A 23,011-nucleotide genomic window follows, 5' to 3' on the forward strand; every position below is an offset into this window, starting at 1 on the left:
GTACTAGGGATGAAATGCAGGGCTTCCAGCATGCTTAGGCAAGTGCTCTACCACTGAGCCACACTCTCAACCTCTCCTAACGTTTTGAGTGTGTATTTTCTCTCTAGATCCTGGCTCAAATTTCTTGTAGCTTCCACATAGCCCTCACTCCGCATATCCATTTGGTATAGATGGGAAAGCACTTATCTTGAAGATTAGTGATTAATTGCTGTGATAGGCCCATAGAAGATCACCCACAATTATGATTAGAAAAGAGTTAGGACTGAGGTTTGCATTCTTTTTGCCACATAAATCCTCTTAGATCATTCTTCCTTGATGAACTTCATATGATGGAACATTTCATCTACTTGAACTTAGTATGGTAGGCTTTAGTTAAAGTCCCTTTTTTATTAATAAGAAACATGCATAATTGCCATTTAGAGTTTCTGATCAAAATGAGATAGATGATTTTAACCCTTTACTAAAGAAGAAAAGCTTATGTTTAGTTTTTGTTCAGCCTTGCCATAGTCAAATGTGCAATTGGCATTTATTTTATTAAAACATTAAAAATATAATTTATTCTACCAATCTGTTTTTAGTTATGATATTCTATGCTGAGAATCACTGGCATAACTGACCCCTATTGTTTGTGGAAGCAAAGCACGGGATTGGAAGAGAAATTGAGATGACTAGTTTATTTCCTCTTTGTGGTTGAATGTGTTTTCTATTTCCTCTTTCCCATCTTCTTTACCTTATTAGTGCCAGCAAAACTTATATTTTTGAGGGCAAAAACAGTCCATTTTTGCTTACCCAGTAGCTAGTACCATGCCTGGCTCCCCTGTGTAGGGTACATGCTGTTGAAGGACTACCTGAACACCATGCACGACAATGAGAGGTGGAGACAAACTTATTGCAGAGCGCTACTCTACTCAGCAGTGCCTTCTGAGTTGTGTGTGTTACTACCTTTAATCCACAGGTTTTTCTTCAAAGATATTTAGCCACATGGTTATTAACTAGCTGATCTGGAATCTGAACTCACATCTGTTGGACGCTAAAACCATTATCCCATATTGCATAGAGACAGTGTAGACAAGTAGTCTTTCCATGAGTGTTCTGAAACAAAAAGAAAATTTAAAGAAACCATTATTGTTTATGTGAATGCATAAAATAATATTGGCTTTTGATCTTGAAGCAATCTGGCTTGCAATAAATGAATAATTTAATTTCCCTACAGACTACAGTCCCAGGCAGAAGAAACAACGTAATACTGCAGCCCCTGCAATCTGATACTCCATATAAAATTACTGTTATTCCTATTTATGAAGATGGAGATGGTGCCCATCTAACAGGAAATGGAAGAACTGGTCAGTGTCTGACACTTTTTTGTTTGTTTGTTTGTTTATTTGCTTTGAAATTGTAAGGATTTTAATATTATTTCTTATACCTTTAAAAATCTTTTAATTTGTCTCTACCAATGTATCTCAGAGACTACTACATTAACATTGCATTAACATTTGTACTTGACACTGTCATTTATCAAAATGATTACATAAGAACACAATTTATTTAAAAAATTTAAAGATCCATGGAAAGAGGAAAAAAGAAGACAAAAGCATGCATATTTTTCTTTGCTTGAGATAATCTTATTTATTCTTTGAAAAACCATTGTATATTCTCTGCATAATGTTATGGTTTGGTGTCAAGACTATAGTATTAAATATCAGCTAAAATAATTCTCTGCTGTGAGTGAATCTTAAGTGATAAAAAATGATTAGCATTCATCATCTTCCTAAAAATTTAGCTATTTAAAAATTATTATAACAAATAATTTACAAAAAATTATCAACATTCAAGCCCCTTTCTAACCTATATTGATGACAACTTCTTATGGTTTAGAGTAAAAATTATCTAATTTGATTGCTCATTGAGGTCACTAGAGGAGTTTTCAAAAATACTAGTCCCTGGGAATTACTCCCAGAGATACTAATGTAATTGGTCTGAGGTGTGGGCTGGGCCTACAGATGTTATAATGTGCAACCAAGGTTGAGAGCCACTAGTCTAGCAGAAAGGCAGGCTGGATTCCTGGTCTATTACTGGTAAATATTGGCATTCCACTTTTCTACTTCATTCAGCAAAAATCTACTTAGGTTTCTTTCTTCACTCACTTGCTCAAACTCTTTTTGTGCTTAAATTTTCTTGATAACATTACAGAATTTGGGAGAGGAAAGTTCCTAAGAGAAAAGCAGGGCTAGAATTGATTCAGCCCAGCCTCTCAAGGTCAGGAATCTATATATTGATTTACTGTCATCTGTAGGACTAAGTCATTGGAGACAGTCTAGTGACTCAAGGTGATTTTAATTCAACAACTTCTCCTTTTCCACCTTTTAAACTACATTTTAGTGCTTTTCTGGGAAAATAGTATATTTCAGAATTTTGTGCTTATTAAAATGTAAAACTAACACAAAACAAAATGTTTAATGCATCTTGAATTTTCTAGAAATGGCCAAAGTCATGTCTAGTTTCTCTTATAAAAAAAGGTTTTAATGTGGATTATTTTTGTAATGCTATAAATAATAGCAACTATTTGTCATGCCATCTAAACAGCATTGATTTTGCAAGGTGTAGGTTTGGAGGCAGTGCCTCTGGAGCATTGAGAATGCAGTCTAGGTTATGTTGGTGGAAGATAAGGAGGGGGAAGGGAAGAATAATGTTTCGGTCACTAGCTAGCTGTGTGGTCTTGGACAAATTATATCTTATTTATGTGATGTGGTGATCTAACCAGATAGCCTCTAAATTGTGTTCTGGTTCTGACAATCCAACCTATAACATTCTTAAACAGATCTGAGATCTATTTTCTATTATTTTGAGTCTTATTACAGATCACCTCAGGATCTTGCCTCCTGCTCAGGAGGTTTTTCTGAAAATTACCAGGTTCCTGAATTCATTTGAATAGCTGTTTGAATTTTGTAAATTACCAAGCTATTATGAACACTTCAGTGGTTTTTAGTTAATTTCTGGAAAAGAAAATTAAGCTAATTAAACCAATAAGGCTGTCCTAATAATACCCATAAGGTTCTGTGCTCACTCTGTGCCGGGTTAATAACACAAGTTGATATTTGTTTTCAGTGGGACTGCTTCCTCCTCAGAACATACACATCTCTGATGAATGGTATACAAGATTCAGAGTGTCCTGGGATCCTTCACCCTCTCCAGTTCTTGGATATAAAATTGTATACAAGCCAGTGGGTAAGGAAGCATCTTTATCATAATAGAGATGCATTGGAAAATTATTTGCATGTTAGGATATTCTCTATTGCATTCAACTATTAGATTCTCCTTGCAGTTCAGTTATATCAAGTTCATTATCATCAGAGTTAATTTTCTCTAATGGATATTTTAAGTCAGTGGTCTAAAGTATCATTGATACTTTGGGTGTAGATGAGACCATCAACTTTTATGATTGAAAAGTTTGATCTGATCTGTAAAGTTGTATAAATCAAAGCTACTTGTGTTCAGTCATTCTACATATTCTAATGATCATGAAAGCTTTTTTCTTATTGTCTTTATTATTTTTTATTCTAATTTGTTATACATGGCAGAAGAATGCATTTCAATCCATAGGACACATGTAGAGCACAATTTTTCATTTCTCTGGTTGTACACAAAGTAGAGTCACACCATTCATGTCTTCATACATGTACTTAGGGTAATGATGTCCATCTCATTTCACCATCTTTCCTACCCCCATTCTCCTTTTTCCCCTCCCTCCCCCTTGTTCTATCTAGAGTTTGTCTAATCCTCCCATGTTCCCCACCACAATCTCATTATGAATCAGCATCCTTATATCAGAGAAAACATTAGGTGTTTGTTTTTTTGGGATTGGCTAACTTCACTTGGCATTATATTCCCCAACTCCATCCATTTATCTGCAAATGTCATGATTTTATCAATATAAACTTTAGTACTTTACCCTTGTGTCTAGGTATTATTTCATTTTGGGCATAGACTTTGTGAATTTTGTTTTTTTCATGACAAGCTTGCTTTCAACTCCCCACTGACAGTTTCACCAAAATCAATATCACCTTGGTAAATTATTTGCTATCTGTTTCAATGTTCTGCCTATATGCTTACTAAAATCAGAAGAAACATGATTTTTGCATCAACCTTCCTAGGGCATTTTCAATGTACCCAGGAAGACTATGAATTAGAAATATGAAGGAGATAAAGCAAGAGAAAGAGAAAGTGAACCTGTATAGGAACAGAAAAAGAACTTTAGGAGGAAAGGGGAGTCGTTAACTGAGAAAAAAAAAGTTAAATGAGGTCCAAGATAGAAGTTTTTGGATTCTCTCTATGATAAATTGGAAAAAAAAAAGTTAATTGAGCATCTCTTCTCTGGCAAGGTGGGCTTAAAAAGAGTCATGAGAACATATTTACTAAGAGAGCATTGATTATACACCTAATGCATTCAAGGTATTGTGCTGTGCTTTGAGAATAGGAGAGTGAAGAGTCAGTCCTTGCTACAGTTTCAGATTCACCATCCAATGTGGCTTGTGCCACAGTCAGTCAGTGGATGAAGTGCTACAGGAATGAATGGTGTTCCCTACCATTTGACTTTAGGGTCTTTAGTGCTGAGTGAAATCTGAGGCTATGATTGCATCTTTCTAAATTGTTTTGTGGTTGTTGTAAAGGTTCCAATGAGCCCATGGAAGCCTTTGTTGGAGAAGTAACATCCTACACATTACATAATCTCAATCCCAGTACCACCTATGACGTGAATGTTTATGCTCAGTATGACTCTGGACTCAGTGTTCCCCTCACAGATCAAGGCACTACACGTGAGTCATGCATGTCTTCGCGGTTGTAAGAAAATGTGTGGTCCAGCCTGTTTTAACTTCACTTTTCTTAATTTATGCATATTTCTTCCAGTCCAGCCTGTTTTAACTTCACTTTTTAAAATTTATGCATATTTCCTAAGTTATACATAGGTAGTGATTTTATATCCAGTTAAACAAGGTACTTATCTAAATCCTAAAGGAGTTGAATATATAAGAATATAAGGTGTTTCCTTTATGCAGATTGTTATATTTTGAATCCTAAAAGATAAAAATTGTATAATTTGGCATTTCATCTATGTATAATCTGTATAAAGTTGTAATGCTAGTTCTTCTTGACATTTGATGTTAAAATATATATTACCTGATTTCACTAATATATTATTTGATTGAGTCATTGAATCTCTAACTTGTCCCACAAATAGATTTGTTTTTTTGACGCTTAGTGCTTTGATAGCTTTTTAAGGACTTAGTAGCTATCCTTCTAGGAAAATTTACTGTTTTTTTATAAGATGTCTTTGACATTCATATTTATGAGCGGGGCTATGTGAATTTTCTTTTTCCTGAAAATCAGTGACGGAAAGGAAAGTCCGTTTTGGCTCTTCCTTCATGTATGTTTTCATGTATGCTTCATCTCTTTTTTTCTTAATATATATTTTTTAGTTGTAGTTGGCCGGAATACCTTTATTTTATTTTATTTGTTTTTACCTGGTGCTGAGGATCAAACCCAGTTCCTCACATGTGCTAGGCAAGTGCTCTACCGCTAAGCCACAATCCCAGCCCCATGCTTTGTGTATTTTTCATGTATTTTTCTTATAAGGAAAACATTACGATTTTAGACATATTTCAGCTACAGTGAAAATTTGAAAATTGTGTTGTGATTAAAACTATGCTTTTTTGACTTTATTCACAGTGAATCTTTTTTTCCCTTTCTTTATTTTGTAGTTTATTTAAATGTGACAGATCTGAAAACTTACCAGGTTGGGTGGGACACATTCTGTGTCAGATGGTCACCTCACCGGGCAGCCACCTCCTACAGACTGAAACTAAGCCCTGCAGATGGTATGTGTGTTTTAAAAAAATGAACTATAGCCCATAGTGAAAACATTTTGAACTTTAGTGACGAATATTTCATTTTATTTATAAAATGATGTATAAATTCTTTAGTTGTAATAGATGATAATGCTGGCATTTCTGTTGTTGTCACAATCAGGAACCAGAGGACAAGAAATTACCGTGCGTGGATCAGAAACCAGCCACTGCTTCACGGGCCTTTCACCAGATGCTGAATACGGTGTCACTGTGTTTGTGCAGACACCAAATCTGGAGGGGCCAGGTGTCCCTGTCAGAGAACATACTAGTAAGTTTTTGAGCAATTTGGGAATCCTCCATACGACTTAAGAATAGAACATTGTAGGTGAGGGGAACTTAAGAGATACCTGCTCAGGCACTTCTCCCTGTGAGTGGCAGTAATGGTGGGATGATGGTTCCTCAGAGTCGGGTGAGAAGGAGTCTGTGCATCCTTATTAGTGATTTAGTCATTTGGCACTCTCTGAAGGCTTTGCATTTTCCCATTGAATCTGTGCTTTCTACAACTGTAATTCATGTGAAAAACTCAAGGATACCAAGTTTGGATAGAATAATAGAATAGAATTCCCCGTACGTCAATGCCAATGAGCCTGGAGCCTTATTTTACAAGACTTGATTTATTGCTGAGGATTCAAATCGTCCTTAAGATTTACTTTTTGGAATACGAAATGAACACATGTCGTATTTTTCTAATTATTGTTTTTAAATTCTAGCCTTAAAACCAACTGAAGCTCCTACAGAACCACCCACACCTCCTCCTCCTCCCACTATTCCACCAGCCCGGGATGGTAAGTTCAGATAATTATGCAATGAATTGAGGGATTTGCAAATTCTTAATTATGCCTTATGTACTTATTTACAATTGATCCGGAGTGTTTTTGATTTACTTTTCTTGATGAAGAGTTTTCAGGTAGAAAAAAAAAGATCAGTAGTTTGTTTCTCTCTCTTTCTGGGTACATTTTAGTGTGAATAAAATCAGTCATAAACTTCTCTAGCTCTTTGGCTGGAACTCCATTTTCTCAGTTTTGCAGGTTGAGATCTAGAAATACCTTCCATAGTCCATATGTAGGACTTTTCTTTCTGCTGGCTGCTGGTATCAAGAGGCACTGAGAACCTTTTTTGGCTATATCTGCAACCTAATCCCTGAGGCTTTTGATTTTGGAATTTCTGGCTTCTGACTTGAGAAGAGCCCTGGATTACAAAAAACTAAAAAAGTTTCCATTCACTAAAGTTTGAGACATAATTGTCAGTTGCAGAGAACTGGTAAAAAGACACTCTGAGCTGGTAGGCTTGGCTCTCAGTAAATTGGGGGCAGTTCTTCAGAGCTCCATCAAATTATGTTTAAGCTAAATAATCTTCTTCTTTTTTTTTTACATTCTGCTTTTCAGAAAGCATTTCAGATTTCAGAAGTATTTTTCTTACTATATTAGAGGACCTAGATTGTTGCAACTTTATTAAACCTATTATATGCCCCTCTATTATTACTTACCTATTATATAAGTAAAATTAAAAAATAAAGTGTATTTTTAAAGGATAAAATAATACCAGGTTTTTAAAAAATTGTACTGTTGAAAGAAATTCAATAAATAATCTCAGTTAAAACAATGATGTTGGAGTTTATGGGTGTAGCTCAGTGGTAGAGGACTTATCTAAGAGGCATGAGGCCCTGGGTTCAATCGCCAGTACTGAAAAACAGAACCACCAAACAAAACATGTTGTTTTTAATAGATTTTATTTTCTAGAGTATTTTGGTTTCACAACCAAATTGAGCAGAAAGTATAAAGAGTGTCCATTAACCACCTGTGTCCTACCTTCTCAACCCCATCTATTAACATCCCTCATCAGATTAGTACATTTGTCACAACTGATAAATCACATCGACACATCATTACCACCCAAAGTCCATGGTTTACATTAGGGCTCACTCTTGTTATAGTACATTCTGTACATTTAATTTTCATGAACTAAAATTTTATTAAATTTTTCTTTAGAATTTTTATTTGGCTTCCAAATCTAAAAAGACTCAAAGTTATTTCTTTATTTTACTTCTCTCCTTTCCCACACATGGCTCTAGTGGCTTAACTTAAAATTAAAAAACAAAACAAAACAAAACATTTCATTTGCACCAAATCTTTGATAATTATATTCAAATTCTCCAAACCACTGAGGACCCATTTCAGTTCCAGACATCACTGCTTTTCATTTGATGTCCCCTCTCATTTATTGTTTGAAGCCACTCGAAGATTTTTGTGAGGCAATAGCATATTTTTGCATAATGGATCTAAACAAGAGTGATCCCAGGGCGAGAATCAGGGTCTATTAGACCTGTGCTTCTGTTTTTGTACTTGAGTCGCTTGGACATCTTATTATTGTTGATTTTGAGTCAGGAAGTCTAGGGTGAGGCCAGGAGTTTGCATTTGGACATGCTTTCAGGCTGTGCTGTTTTCATTGAGCCACACTTTTAAGGAGTGAAGTTTCATCCTACATTATTACTTGAATTCATTTGAATAGAAAGAGTTAATGAGACTGGGGGCTTACCCTGTATTTTTTTTCCAGTATGCAAAGGGGCCAAGGCAGATATTGTATTCTTGACTGATGCCTCTTGGAGTATTGGGGATGATAATTTTAACAAAGTTGTAAAATTCATCTTTAATACTGTGGGAGCCTTTGATGAAATCAGTCCTGCTGGGATTCAGGTGAGTATCTTTCCGCTAGTGGTTACTTCTTTGTAGTGTCTTGCTCTTTTGAATGTTTCTTTTTAGCTAGAAAGTCATTTCATCATAAACTATGTTTTGACCTTTACTCTTTGCTATTGCTATTACACATGTATTTTTAGGAAGGGTTTGGGTGTTAATGATAAATAAATAGAAAATAAATATTCCTCTCATTTTTATCTTTGGCTACATGATATTTCTGCTGGAGAATTTAGAACATTCTGATTTTAATGTGTTTAAAACTTCCAACGATGATGAATTTCCATAAAAGGTCTTTCAAAGTTCTAGACATCAAATGGATTATGATTGTCATGCCCTGTAAAGTGAGAAAAATGAAGTGACTGGAGTGGCTGTGTGGCCTCTGCTGCCCCCTCTATTATTACATTACAGATATTATCCTGTCCAGAAGAATGTCTATTATTGACCTGAAGGGTATTTAATTTGTTTTCCTAAAATGTTAACTACCAATTATATTACTGGGAAATTGCTTCAGATTTATTTGTTGTACTAGATTAGGAACTGATAACAGCTGTATTTCTGTGAGAGACCTCCAAGAGTAATTCATCAGTTAGTCAAAACCTGCCTATAAAGCTGAGAATCTCATCCACCATTCCCAACATACCCATGAACAGATGAACACTCAAGCCTAGGGGCTCTAAACTATTTTGGACAGTCTCCTCAGACTTCTTTGAGAATCTGATTCAGTCTATTATTAGCTATTCCTTAAAGACCCCTTCCAATTCAACTCTTCTGGTGAGGTTCCCCGAGGGCTCTAGGTGTTCCTTGCTCCGAAAGTATTTTTTCTATATTGCCATTACAGCAGATGTCTTGTTACATTGTCATTATTTGTTTGATTCTCTTCTATCTAAATATCTTAAAATCCTCTTTTCCTTTTCTTCTCTATTCATTTTGGCGAATTTTCTTCTTTATTTTGGCAGTTTTTACGTCATTGTAGCATCTTTGAGACATTATAAAAATAAAAATACATTGAAATAAATGACAAGTAATTTTATAGAGAAACCACATCCTCATAATGAAATAGTACTTTATGAAATATACTACATTTCAAACCCTCAAATAATCCTGTGGACATTGTTCAACCCAAGAAGAGTAAAAAGTCTGGCCATATTCTTCTTGAAATGTGTTAACAATTAGGCTGTTTTTCACCCTTTTTAGAAATCAAGATTTCTAATAGAGATAGCTATTATATTTGATTAACTTCTGTGTACCAATTAGTCTGTATGTGTGATAATTAGTCCTTAAAACAACCCTAGAAGGTAAATATGAGGATCTCCACTTTACTGATGAAACTAAAGCACAGAGAACTTGCCCAATGTCACACAGCTGTTAATGTATAGAGCTAGGATTTGAGCTACTATAAAGCCTGTACTCTTTCCACCAAAATCACACTCTTACTATTAGTCATGAGTTCTGATTGTCATCACACTTGCAACATTTTTATATTACCGTTAAGAATGAATGTAGTCAATGAGAAGGAATGGTTGGCGCAGAACTCTTAACATTCGAGTTCAGGATGGTGTGTCCTTGTTGCTAATGCTGAGACCTCGGTGTTACCCAGATTTACACTTCTCTGCCTACATCCTAGAGAAAGGCACATATGAATTACAAAATATTTTCATTGTTAATGTCAATCATGACAATTTCCTTGAAGGACTGGAAATTAGAGAGTTGAATGAGACAACAGAAGTCAGTGTTAAGATATTAGCCATATAATATTTTGCCATTCTGCAGCTAGAGGAAGCTCTCAAAGATTGAAATGTAAAATTAGATGACTGATACTCACTGGAAAACAACATTTTCTTTCAGGTTTCATTTGTACAGTACAGTGATGAGGTCAAGTCTGAGTTCAAGCTGAACACATACAATGACAAAGCCCTAGCCCTTGGGGCCCTCCAGAATATTAGATACCGAGGAGGAAACACAAGAACAGGTACAGTTAATCAGGGTTTATGTGGATTTCACTCCCCAAAGCAGTCGGGGTAGTAGAACAGAATGTATCATCTCACCCTAATGTCTGGACTCTTATCAGTTGGGCATGACTCATGACATTTAGGTATTTTTCAGTGAGATGATACTAAAATGTTCCATGCCACACCCTGTAGGCAAGGCCCTCACATTTATCAAGGAGAAGGTCTTGACCTGGGAAAGCGGCATGAGGAAGAATGTCCCCAAAGTGCTGGTTGTGGTCACAGATGGGCGGTCACAAGATGAGGTCAAGAAGGCGGCTTTTGTCATCCAGCAATCAGGTAATCACAAGCATGTATTTCATTGCACTCATTATTTTAAGCTTTTAATGTTCAGCAATGATTTCAAAAGACCCAAAGTCCTGATTTTATGTTATAATTCCATTTTACTCTGTACACCTGTAATGTTAATTTATATTTAATTATGGAAAAGTTAGATAATTGCTCAAAAATGACAGCAATGATAATGAGATAATCCTTGAGCAGCTCCCTGCCATAGCAGAAATGAATCCTAATGCTGGTTCCTGAGCAAGGAGAGACATAGGATTCCTTCAGCTGTAGCTCATCTTTTCAGAGGCAGACTTAAAGCAGACTGCTGAAAGATGTACTGCAAATAAGAAATGCCAAGATCTCAGCAGGCTATCTCTTGGGGATGTGTGTGGTGGGGGGTAGATCTTGCTAACAAAACACTCTGAGAGCCCCTTGCCTTTTGGATTAGTTATTTAGGATTATTAGAGATGAAACTAGGTCTTTCAGTACTTCATTAACACCCTCCCTGCCCCTGCAGTCCTAAGCAGGGTCCAAGGTAGATGTATTTTAGAAGGAATCTATGTCATGCATGATCTGTGGCAATAAATTATAAGGCACTTTGTTACATAGAATTTGTCATCTGCACATACATAATTCTTTGACTAAAATTATGAATCATGATTAGTGCTGTTACACTATCTTCTTTCAATAGAGATTGTTCTTTGCACTAATCCTTTATTAGTTTATTGCCATTAGATTATACACTTTCAGCAGATTTCCACATATTTTGGGTTTCTAGTTGATTTAAGTTTGGGATTTGGGATTATGAATGCTTGCTTCTTTAGTTGCTACTCTCTCTCTCTCTCTCTCTCTCTCTCTTTATATTCCTTTCATATCCTTTTTTTTTCTGATGTCAAATTAAGCTTTTGGAATGAAAACTTTGTTTATTTGCATTAGTCTAAATAAAGGAATATTTATTGCCACCGGGAATTGCAAATTTTGAAGGTAGTCAAACTGCTGCCATTTTTTTTGAGCCTGAATTCGTTGAGAAAAATCAGTCTCAAGAATTCAAATTTAAAATAGCCTATTCTTGGTTTCTGAGTCACATATATTTAAATTGTTAATGGTACCTAAGAGAATTACAGTATTCATGTGTACATTTGGACAGTGGATTTGTGGAAGCCTGTGTGCCTTACACCAAGTCTCTCTGCTTTTAAAAGCTTTATCTTTTAATTATTAGGTGATCTAATGAATCAAACTTTATAAACCAGATAATAGATGAACCCAAGAGTGTTTAATAGCTGAGACCCATCTCCAGCCCTTTTTAATTTTTTGTTTTGAGACAGGGTTTCATTAAATTGCTTAGAGCTTTGCTAAGTTGCTGAGGCTGGCAACCTACAATCTTTCTGCTTCAGCCTCCCAAGCTGCTGGGATCACAGGAGTGCACCACCATGCCCAGTGCACATACTCATTAAAGAACATATTTATCCATTAAAGAGAGGTTTTGTCAAATACGAGAACTTGCTGTACATACTAAGAAAATACAGTATCATTTCTGATAAGATTTTATTTTGAATTGTTAAAACTATAAGGGGCAGAAAAAGGATATACAATTTACTCTATAAATGCTACTTTGCAGGGTTCAGTGTCTTTGTAGTTGGTGTGGCTGATGTTGACTACAATGAGCTGGCCAACATTGCCAGCAAGCCAAGTGAACGGCATGTGTTCATTGTGGACGACTTTGAATCTTTTGAGAAGATTGAGGACAACCTTATTACATTTGTTTGTGAAACTGCCACTTCGAGTAAGTCATGGTCAACATAGATCCATAAATTTATTGTCTTGGGAAATGGTTACTTATACACTAAATGGAATCATACTGTATGGGATCAAGTCTGTGCAAAAATAGATCCTGGGAAATCACTTGAAAACCTGATGAGTCATTGTTCCATTGAGATCGTGCTAAATGTGTGCTTGTCAGAAATCCGTTTTTAGCCTAGAGGATGTAATAACCCTTATATGGAAATAAAGCATTTTAATATACTATTTCCCAACACCTCAGTGCCTGTGACATTTAGGAAAATTAATCATCAGCTTAGAATTGCATATATAGAAACTCTTCTGTAAGATGAAGATTTTCCCTATTCATTACCAGCTGGTATTCTGTCAACATTCAGGCTTCAAGAAATCAATGGGCCAACTGGCTTGTGCTTGCGTGCTCCATGGAAATTCAGTTGATTCTCATTTGTTTGTTTGGGTGTAGATTTTTCTTATACCAAGTTCAGCTTTTGAACTACAGTGAAGGACTAAAGATCAATTAAGTCAATTTTTCTTCTTCCTCATCCATTTTGGGGTATAAGATTAGGGAGACAATTATGTGACCAGTTTACACTCCTAATCCTAGGCAGGGCTCTAGTTTACAAGTGCCATATTTTCCCTATTAAACATTAGATTATAAATATAAAATTCTGGTTTGAGGTGGCAACAGTGAACAAAACTCAGGGGTTTACTGTGAAAATTTACACTGAACTCCAGAATGGAGCTGCCATGGTAAATGTGGGTAGAGGGCTGGAACTGTCTCCCTTCCACTCCTGGATGCAGCATTCTGGTACCTCTGGCTTTGGGAGATCCAAGGTGAAAATTATGCTATACTTGTCACTGTTTTGTTATGTGTGGTAGACAGTGAGAGGCTAGAGGCTTGGCAGAGAAGAGGGTTATGGATGAATGAAGTTTTTTCCCTTTGCTTAAATCTCACATTTTCTGGGAGAGAATTTCTTTTTGAAAAACAAGTGAAAATTTTTCTCTTCAATTCCATTTTATTATTTTTAAGAAAAATTTAAAAGTCCAATTTGACTAGAGAATATTCAGAAAACTTTATTTTCCCTATTAATAATAATAGCATAATTATTATTAAGATTACATTTTTCCTATACACAAGAAGTCTATAAGAAATAAAAGGCTAAATCAACAAGTTAACTTTTATAAATAAATGAACAGATTCATGACTTGATGTGCATACATTTCTGCTCTGTGTGTGTGTGTGTAGAGTTTGTACATCATGTTGGTGAGTCATACTTAAAGACTTCTGTACATTTCAGGTTGTCCTCTCATTTATTTGGATGGCTACACCTCACCAGGTAAGCATTTATGTCCTTGGACTAACTTCTTTCTAGATTTAAGGAATAAAATAATTAAAATATACTCATTTTAGTAATTTCTTCTTTGATATAAAGGATTTAAGATGCTCGAAGCATACAACTTGACAGAAAAGAATTTTGCTTCTGTCCAAGGAGTCTCTTTGGAGTCAGGGTCTTTCCCCAGCTACTCCTCTTACAGGCTTCAGAAGAATGCCTTTGTGAATCAACCCACCGCGTAAGTGTGAAAACAGGAGGTTCCCTTTTCCTTATAACGGGCAAGAGGTTCTTGAAATCTTTGCTGACTTCCTACAATCTTGGAACTTCAGAATTGTCAGAAGACTTGTTATGGATGACCTACTCTGTTTTCCTTAAATAGAATTGGGTTAATTGTCTTCCATCAAGTTGTGTGGCAGGTTGAAAGCAAGGAACTGGGACTCATGACCCACTATTCCCAGATCCAAGAATCTGAACCTGATTCTTTGGAATTGAAGGCCAGGGTTGTAGTTATACTCCTTCTAAGAGAGGCTGCTAAAACAGGAAGGCAGCTTATTATTGTGAAGGTATCCCCCTGTGGTCAGAATGACTGGCTGAAATAAATGAAGAACAAGAGCAAGAATTCTTTTTAGTGTTTCAGACCTCTAGAAAATGAAGGCCTGCAGTAATTTTGCTTGTCTGTGATCAGACAGGCAGCAGTTAGTTTTTATTGGCTAATACTCTAGCAATCTGTTGGGTAGCTCTGGAGGTTTGCACTTGGATACGATAACAGAAATATGTATTTCTTATTCATTAAAACTAAAACTTTTTAATGTTGAAAATATGTGTTTGGCAACTTACAGAGAGAAAAGAATAAGAAGAAATAAAGCTTTCAGAAACTTAGGACAGGAACAGAAAATAATGTCTGAAATTTGAAATGGTCTGGGAAAGCTAGTGGAAAATTCAGACTAAAACCAAAGCTGATTAATTTTAAGGAGGTGCAGATTGTATTGTAGTTTGACCACATTGTAACTCCTGACTCTTTTATGGTTAGCCATGTTGGTTTGAAGTGCTTGAGTTTTCAGCAAACCTCAATAACCAATGTTCAAGTCTTTCAGTCACCTCAAGGTACATTTTAACTTACAACGTACTATTGTGTTTGCAAGAGTCAGAACTTTTGAATGAAAGGAAAGAAACATAAATGTAATTGAAATATTACTATTTTTTCACAAGGGCTAGTTAAATAGGGAAAGAGAAAAAAGGGCTACATGAGAGATGAGGTAATAGGGAGAAAATATTATTTTTAACATGGATGTGGATAGATATTTCTTGAATATATAAATGGCATCTTGCCAGCTTTCTCAGAGCATTTGACGATGCAAAGCAGCACTATAGTCCAGAGGTATTGGTTACACTGTAGGAGGACATGTGGTCACAAGACACATTTTATGCCTTAGGCCAAAATTGGTAGAGGCATAGCTTCTTTTCTGTCCAAGATTCGATTATCTAGGCCTTTTTTTCCTTCCTTCAGGGAGAAAGTGTTACATGGTCTCAGACACAAAAAGATCAAATCTGCTTAAAAAATTCTTCCAGGACAATGTTGACTCAACTCTAGAAGGACACAGGGGACCAAGTTTTTTTGTCTCCCAGCCTTAGAGCCAAGAAACGTTTCCTTTTAATTGACTCACATTTCTTTATCAGCACTAAACATTTGCACATGTACATGGCCTTAACATTTACAACTGGTTTTATTTTTGGGAATATGTAGGCTTCTTGAGGTGATTTATTTGATTTCAACAGAGGAATTTGGAAGTGCAAAACATTATCAGTGATAGGGAGAGAGAAATTAAAACCATAACCCACTTGCCTGTGATCTTATCCCCTTGACATTGGAAATTAATGTTTAGTCAGATTCATTCTCTTCACATGATATCTATAGTAATAGTGTTTATCACCCTAAAATTATTACATGATATTATAGTCCTCTATGTGTCTAGAAGAAATTCATTATTAAGAGTAGAACAAAAGACTATTCAGTAATTTCCTAGACTTTTGTGACTTTATCAAATAAATAATCTGCTATTTTCATAATGGGTCTTTAGTGTTTATTCTTTTGTTGTATTTTATAAAATTTATCCTTTTATTATTGAATCGGATGATTGTAAATAGTCCCTCATAATGGGATTATGGTCTAATGGTTTTCTCTGTTTCTGATGAAAAAAAAATCCTTATTTATTTATTTTATTTATTTATTAACCTATTTTGTTTTATCTCACAGAGACCTGCATCCAAACGGACTTCCTCCTTCATACACAATTATACTATTGTTCAGACTTCTCCCAGAATCTCCCAATGATCCTTTTGCAATTTGGCAAATTACAGACAGAGACTACAAACCACAAGTTGGAGTGATTGCAGATCGTAAGGATTTTATCCTGTTTTAAGGCACATGCAGACATAGTTTTGATTATGTTTTTCCCTTTCCTTCTCTTTTCTCTCTAGAGACCTTCTGAATATAACTAAGTTCATACTGAGTACTTGGTTATTCAGAATTTGAATAGTATATGTTTTAAATCTCACACACACATATATATATATACTTATTAAACTTTTAAAAATATAACATCAGTAAATATTCTACTTTTATATTAGTGCAAGTGAAATTATTGAAATTTTTAGAAGTTTTCCAATAAGGGTGGTTTGCTAATACTTACAATAAAAAGTATGCCATGCATGTGATTTAATAACAATCTCATGTTGCTTACAGCTTCTAGTAAGACATTATCATTCTTCAATAAGGATACAAGAGGCGAGGTGCAAACAGTTACATTTGACACAGATGAAGTAAAGACATTATTTTATGGAAGTTTTCATAAGGTAAAAATGTAAGATTATCTGAGTCTTATTTCTAAAAAAAGGATATGACTTAAAAATAAAAACTAATTTCTTTTATTATTTATTAAGATGTCATGTTAAATTGGTAGAGTTCTAGCTATGTCTTTCAAAAGGATAATATTATTTTAGATAATTTGATTAATTCATAAATTTGAGGTAATGATTCTATTAGTCAAGAGATTATTGCTGGTGGGTGTGGTGGTACAGCCTGTGATCCCAGCTACTTAGGTGGCTGAGGCCAGAGGACCTCAAGTTCTAGGTCAGCCTGGGCAATTTAGCAAGACTCTGCCTCAAAATAAAAAAATTAAAAGGGCTGGGGATGTAACTCAGGAGCAGAGTTCCTGGATTCAATTCCTAGTATGAGAGAGAGGGGGCAGGGTGGGAGAGAGAGAGAGAAAGAGGGAAGATGGGTAACTACTATTAACCTATTAATCTTTTAATTTATTTTCAAAGTTTATATCTTTTCAACAATTGAATCAGAAGGTTACAATATTGTTCACCTATTTTTCTACTTGTCATTTTGTTGTGAATGTTTATGTCTTCAAGTTTGAGAAGCTTAATAATTTAGCAGATATATTTTAATTGATACTATTCTATATAGAACAGGAGCTTTTTGCTTGCTTGCTTATTGAAAAGTTACAAACATGCTAGTGAACTATAAACTAGTTCAGCTAGCTGACAAATAAGTATTGAAGTTGGGAGCATTAGGAAAAAAAAGGGTCAGTCTAGGTTAGGAATAAACCTTTTATCATATCCTTTCATGCATTGGAGTATGTTAACAGGAACCAGTTATTGCACAAAAGGTCTAAATTTTCTACAAGTATGACATGCAGAAAGACATATAAAAGACAAATATTTCCAGTTCAATCTGACCTTCCTCTAACTTGAATTGGTTTAACATGATTTCTTGCTGTTTCTACTCTCAATGAAACCTGGTTTCTCTCCTGAATGTTTTTCTAATTCATAAATTAGATTCATGATAAGGATGGTAAAAGACTTTCTATATTGAGTTCAAAGAGGCTTAAAAGTGCACATCATTTTAACCAAAAAAAAAAAAAGAAAAAAGAAAAGAAAAAACCCTTTTACTATAATATATTTACTTAAAATTTTATTGACTTTCATGTGGTACAGTAAAATAAATTCCTCAATGGGAAAGCAAATTCTAGTTTGGAGGATGTTATTGGTTTCAAGTGATCCTTCTCTGATAATAGATGTTGAATCTGGCATTTTTTTTTTGGCCCATTGGGTAACATGCTAAGAAGGACTATTTTTATTTTTTCTTTTGTATCCACTTAAGATGTTGAGAATCATCTTCTACTAAACAACCAATAACCACTTAGTAACTATTTAAAAATTTCTAATGTTCATGGAATGCTTTATTTGAGCCAAAAAGGCCGTATTTTTCAGAGATCTATAATAATAGTCATTAATTACTACAAATCAAGATAAGTTTTTTTTCATTCCCTTCTTCTTACTATTTGTCTTCCCATGGAGCTAATGCACTCTTGGGTTTTATATAACATCCCTTCTTTCTCCTTCTTTGTCTTCTCTTCCTAAATTTTCTTTCTTTTTATTTCATAATCTGTCATTTTTTTCTTTCCCTTTTCACTAAGTCCTTTCCCTCCTTCACTGCTTAACCTCATTCTTTTTTTCAAAACAGTTTTATTAAAATATTTAAAAAAACTTTATCTTTAATTTTTATCTTTATGTGGTGCTGAGGATCGAACCCAGCACCTCACATGTGCTAGGTGAGCACTCTACCACTTAGCCCCAGCCCCAGCCCTTTTATTGAAATATTTTTGACATATAAAATTATATATATTTAAGGTATATGAAAAACTGATATACATTGTGAAATGATCTTCACAATCAAGATAATTAATATTAATTAACATTACTTCTGCATAGTTACCATTTTCTGTGTGTGTTAAAAAGACTTAAGTCTAGCCTCTTAATAAATTGTAAATATACAACACCCTGCCCATTCCTTTAACCCACTCTCATGTATCCCATCAGTGCAGTATTGCCTGGGATTACTACCAGCTACTTGCGTTCTTACTGAGCTAAGGATTCAAGCTCTCTTTTTTCATTTTCCATCTAATTTCTGAACTGAGGTTCTTCAACCTTGTCTGGGAATGAGCAGAAGACAGTGATGATGGCAGGAAGAGGGCCCTTTGGAGAAAAGAGAGTAGCTAAATGAGTTTAGAGTTGACAGTTATCACTTTTTGTACAGTCTCTTGAAAAACTGTGTGTGTGTGTGTGTGTGTGTGTGTACCGTCTATTGATAATAGATGAGGTAGATCCATGTGAGAAATAAAGTAGGTGAAAAATAGAGCTTTAGGAATTGTCAGAGCCTGGGAAGGGAGATGAGTGGCAGTTGAGAAATAAGTCAGTACCTTAAATACTTGAGACAGTGATCTGATGAGTCCATCTGAAATGTAACTATGTATGTGTTTAAAACATGCAGTATGCAGTAAGATAAATAATTACGGAAAAAATAATCACAAAATGTGTCTTTAGGTTATGCTTCTTATGGTTAGCATAAATGACAAGTACATTTGGAGTGATTCTGATACAAATTTTTTTTTAAATTTTGATTTTGAAATAATTTTTGTGGATACCATGAGTTTTCACACTATGAATGTTTGCTTCTGTAGTTGTTCACATAGATTCAATAAAATTCATACAAGAGTCTAAATCCTATTATATGATAAATATCCTTGAAATGCTTATACAATGTTCATTTTGATTTCAGTATTAGCTGATTTCCTTGAGGGTCTTTAAACTTTATTTTAGCCAGTTGTGTATCACTTGTATATAAAAACAATATGTAATTCATATTTATCATAGATATGATAAAATAATCTTTTGGTGGTAAATCCATGTGGGAAAATATCTACTTTAAAAATAAAACTTTAGAAATTGTTCTTAAGCTTATTGACTCAGAACATTTAAGAGAATTTCTGTTCTTTTTTAACTTTCTGCCAGACTTTTCAAAGTAATCATCAAGTGCTCACTGGAGTATTTGTGCTGATATAAGTGGAAACTATGAGCATAACCATCAAGTCAAAGATTACCGACAACTATTCTTTACATTGTTGAAATACAAATGCTTTATTAGTTATCTGTACTAATAGATTTCTTAACATTCTGTGTCTTCAGAAGCAGACACAAAATTAATCAACATAAGTGCTTTTTTCTTTAAGAGAAAATGAATCTAAAGTTCTATTAATTTCCAGGGTTGAATCTCTACAAAAGATATTTTATGGCTTAAAAAGTATTTTTGGCTGAGACTGGGAAATAAGCTAAAAATTGAATTGAGCAAATTATTGGGAGACATTTGAAGCTCCTTTGTATAAGCATACATATAAATGATTTATCAATTCTACTTTGTTAGTTCTTTAGAGTTTGCAAAGTCCTTTTACCTACTACCTCCTTTCTAGTCATCTCAGCAAGGGTACACAGTGGGCAAATAAGAAAGTATGCGTGTACATGTGGATGACAGAAACTGAGACCAGAGAGGTTAGTTAAGTGGCTTGTTTAGTTTCATATGGTTAATAGATGACATTGTTGACATTACAACCTGGTTCTTGGTTTTCAGTTCAAGACTCTTGGTTTGGGATGAGAATAGCTAATTTTTTTGGTGGAATTTTTATAATGGAAACAAATTTGTTTCCATCTTTTTTAGATTCATATTGTAGTGACTTCAAAAAGTGTTAAGATTTACATAGACTGCTATGAAATCATAGAAAAAGACATAAAGGAAGCTGGAAATATCACAACAGATGGTTATGAAATTCTTGGAAAACTCCTTAAAGGTGAAAGGAAATCAGCCACAGTAAGTAATGTCTTTATGTTTCTTGGTACTTTGTGCTCAAAGATTGATGTGTCATTTTTTAAGTAGCGCAGTAAGTTTTATTTATTTTTTCTCAGTGAGTTCTAAATTGCCAAGTCTGAAACATTGGAAAAGTGACATTCAGAAAATATGCTACCAGCAGCCCGTAACATTGTGCCTTACTACTAGAAACAAAAGAAGTTGTCCAGGCACCAGGAAACACTGTGTAGTTGTCTTTAAACAGGATCAAGTTGCAGGAAAACAACGCAGAGTTGCCAGCATACCCAGTGAAATCTAAAATAGCTCCTTTTTTATTCTTCAAAGATAATAATTTTTTAGTGCATTTTTGTGCAATTGGGACATTAAACATTAAACTAGCAATGACTGTCCTGGGTCTGCTCATAGAGGAGCTGTTAGTCTATCTCAGAAGGATCAGTGTAGCTGAGCAGCCAGCTGACGCCTTATTCTCAGGTTTCATTGCCAACTTTGCTCACAATGTGATCTGGTAATAAAGACCTCAATCTAAAGCTTTCACTGTACTGTACAAGGATAATTAAGCCATATTAAGTGTCAATCAATAAACATTGTCCTAAAAGCTAATAAAGTTCTTTGGCTTCTCTTATTATTATTTTTAATGTCATTATTTATTTAATTTGGCTTTGTTCCATGAGCAGGATTTTCTATCAGATTCAAAAGGGAAATTTTTAGTTTTCAGTATAGAAAGAATTAGCTCAAAATTTAATGAAGTTATGATTGAAATCCAAACTTTTTGTTGAATTTGGATTTAATATTTAAATAGAATGATTACATTAGGTTTTTAAAAGAACGAATACATCTAGACAACCTTTTTCTTTTTGCCAAAGAACTATATTTTATATTTTTGAACTATAGGAGGTATATGCTATATTAAAATAATTAAGTTGAGAGCCAATAGAAAAGTTACTTGTCAATCTGTAGCCTACAGTTAGAAGTTAGAACAGGTGCACCTTATGGAACAGAAATCATGAGCAAAAAAATCATCAGTTTTAGAGTGAGAAGTGATTTTTTAAATGTAACTTTTCTACAAGGCTGGATTAATAAAAATTGATTTGAATATATGTAGTCTTAAAATTTATTTAAGCATATAAATGAATAAACAACAAAAACTCACTCAAACATTACTTTAAAAGTTCATTTAAAAAACAAAATCACTCGATTGCATTTTAGCCAAAGAAACAAATTAGGAGTGAGAATTTCCCATTTGCATTTCACTTTATTATCTTTCTCAAGCATATATTTTAATGTTCTTCCCTTATGAAGTAAGGGGCACATTCTCTGGGCCTTGTATCCTTGGGAAAATCTGTGTGAGAAGTTGGCAAAGATTAAAACTGGAGACGTTAATATAAAACGTTCTTCAATTGTCTGTAGCTAATGTTGCTGTTGTTTTTTGCAGTTCCAAATTCAGAGTTTTGACATTGTCTGCAGTCCGGTGTGGACCAGTAGAGACAGATGCTGTGATATTCCTTCTAGGGTAAGTGAAAGGGAATGGATCTGAGTGGTCCCCCAGGACTAAGTCCTTGTGATGCAGATGGTTTGGGAGAGGAAGTGCCACTCAGCAGCTGCATTTCCAAATTGGAGCCAAGGGACACACAACATGTACTCATCGGCTACATAGTCCAGGCCAGTGCCTGTGTGACTTCCTTGCAAGCTACGAATGTACAAGACCATATCTGGAAATTCTCTAAAAGTCAGAAAAGCTCTGCTGAGTCAATGTGTTTGACAAACCTACTTATTACTGCAAAGCCCTCCTATTCCTTATAAAATATGAGCATTTTACAGAATCAGTCATCATCTTTCTGAATGTCTAGGGATTTTTAGATGATAGAAATAATCATATTTCTTTTTGAGATGCTGGCTTTCTCCCTTAGTATCTCTGTAGGAGGTAGTAGTAACAAAATTGAATGTTCGTGATGGATTTAAAGCTTTGCAAACAGAGAACTGCATACATCCATGAGTGTACATTATTTAGTCAAGAAGCATTTATTGAATATTCATCATAAGCCACACACTGTTCTGTTGCTAGGGTTACAGCAATAAAAAGTGAGTGTCCTTATGAAATACGGGGGAGAGAAATAATTCACAAGAGATATATAAAGTTGGCTCTCCTTCTCTGTGGATTCAGTATCTATGAATTCAGTGAACTGCAGATTGAAAATATTTAAAAAATTGTTTCTGTACTGAGTATGTGTAGACATTTTTCCTTGTCATTTTCCCTTTAACAGTATAATGTAGCACCTGTTCATAGCATTTACATTGCATTAGGTATTGTTAATAATCTAGAGAT

General features: G+C 34.7%; 1 protein-coding gene across 4 annotated transcripts in view; it reads left to right on the plus strand.

Moving 5' to 3' along the window:
- The window catches only part of Col12a1 (collagen type XII alpha 1 chain), a 111,042-nt gene that overhangs the window by 67,014 nt on the left and 21,017 nt on the right, over positions 1 to 23,011 (plus strand). For all 4 annotated transcript variants that reach the window (XM_015498890.2, XM_048800885.1, XM_048800927.1 and 1 more), the window contains 16 exons: positions 1,214 to 1,343; positions 3,106 to 3,225; positions 4,668 to 4,814; positions 5,757 to 5,873; positions 6,025 to 6,171; positions 6,614 to 6,688; positions 8,457 to 8,596; positions 10,442 to 10,565; positions 10,738 to 10,881; positions 12,488 to 12,652; positions 13,947 to 13,985; positions 14,082 to 14,220; positions 16,237 to 16,379; positions 16,726 to 16,835; positions 20,542 to 20,691; positions 22,121 to 22,198. In XM_015498890.2, coding sequence (XP_015354376.1) covers positions 1,214 to 1,343; positions 3,106 to 3,225; positions 4,668 to 4,814; positions 5,757 to 5,873; positions 6,025 to 6,171; positions 6,614 to 6,688; positions 8,457 to 8,596; positions 10,442 to 10,565; positions 10,738 to 10,881; positions 12,488 to 12,652; positions 13,947 to 13,985; positions 14,082 to 14,220; positions 16,237 to 16,379; positions 16,726 to 16,835; positions 20,542 to 20,691; positions 22,121 to 22,198 — 1,968 coding nt within the window. The remainder of the gene's footprint in view (positions 1 to 1,213; positions 1,344 to 3,105; positions 3,226 to 4,667; positions 4,815 to 5,756; positions 5,874 to 6,024; positions 6,172 to 6,613; positions 6,689 to 8,456; positions 8,597 to 10,441; positions 10,566 to 10,737; positions 10,882 to 12,487; positions 12,653 to 13,946; positions 13,986 to 14,081; positions 14,221 to 16,236; positions 16,380 to 16,725; positions 16,836 to 20,541; positions 20,692 to 22,120; positions 22,199 to 23,011) is intronic.

The sequence above is a fragment of the Marmota marmota genome, unplaced genomic scaffold (assembly GCF_001458135.2).
Source record: "Marmota marmota marmota unplaced genomic scaffold, marMar, whole genome shotgun sequence".
Taxonomy (NCBI): domain Eukaryota; kingdom Metazoa; phylum Chordata; class Mammalia; order Rodentia; family Sciuridae; genus Marmota; species Marmota marmota.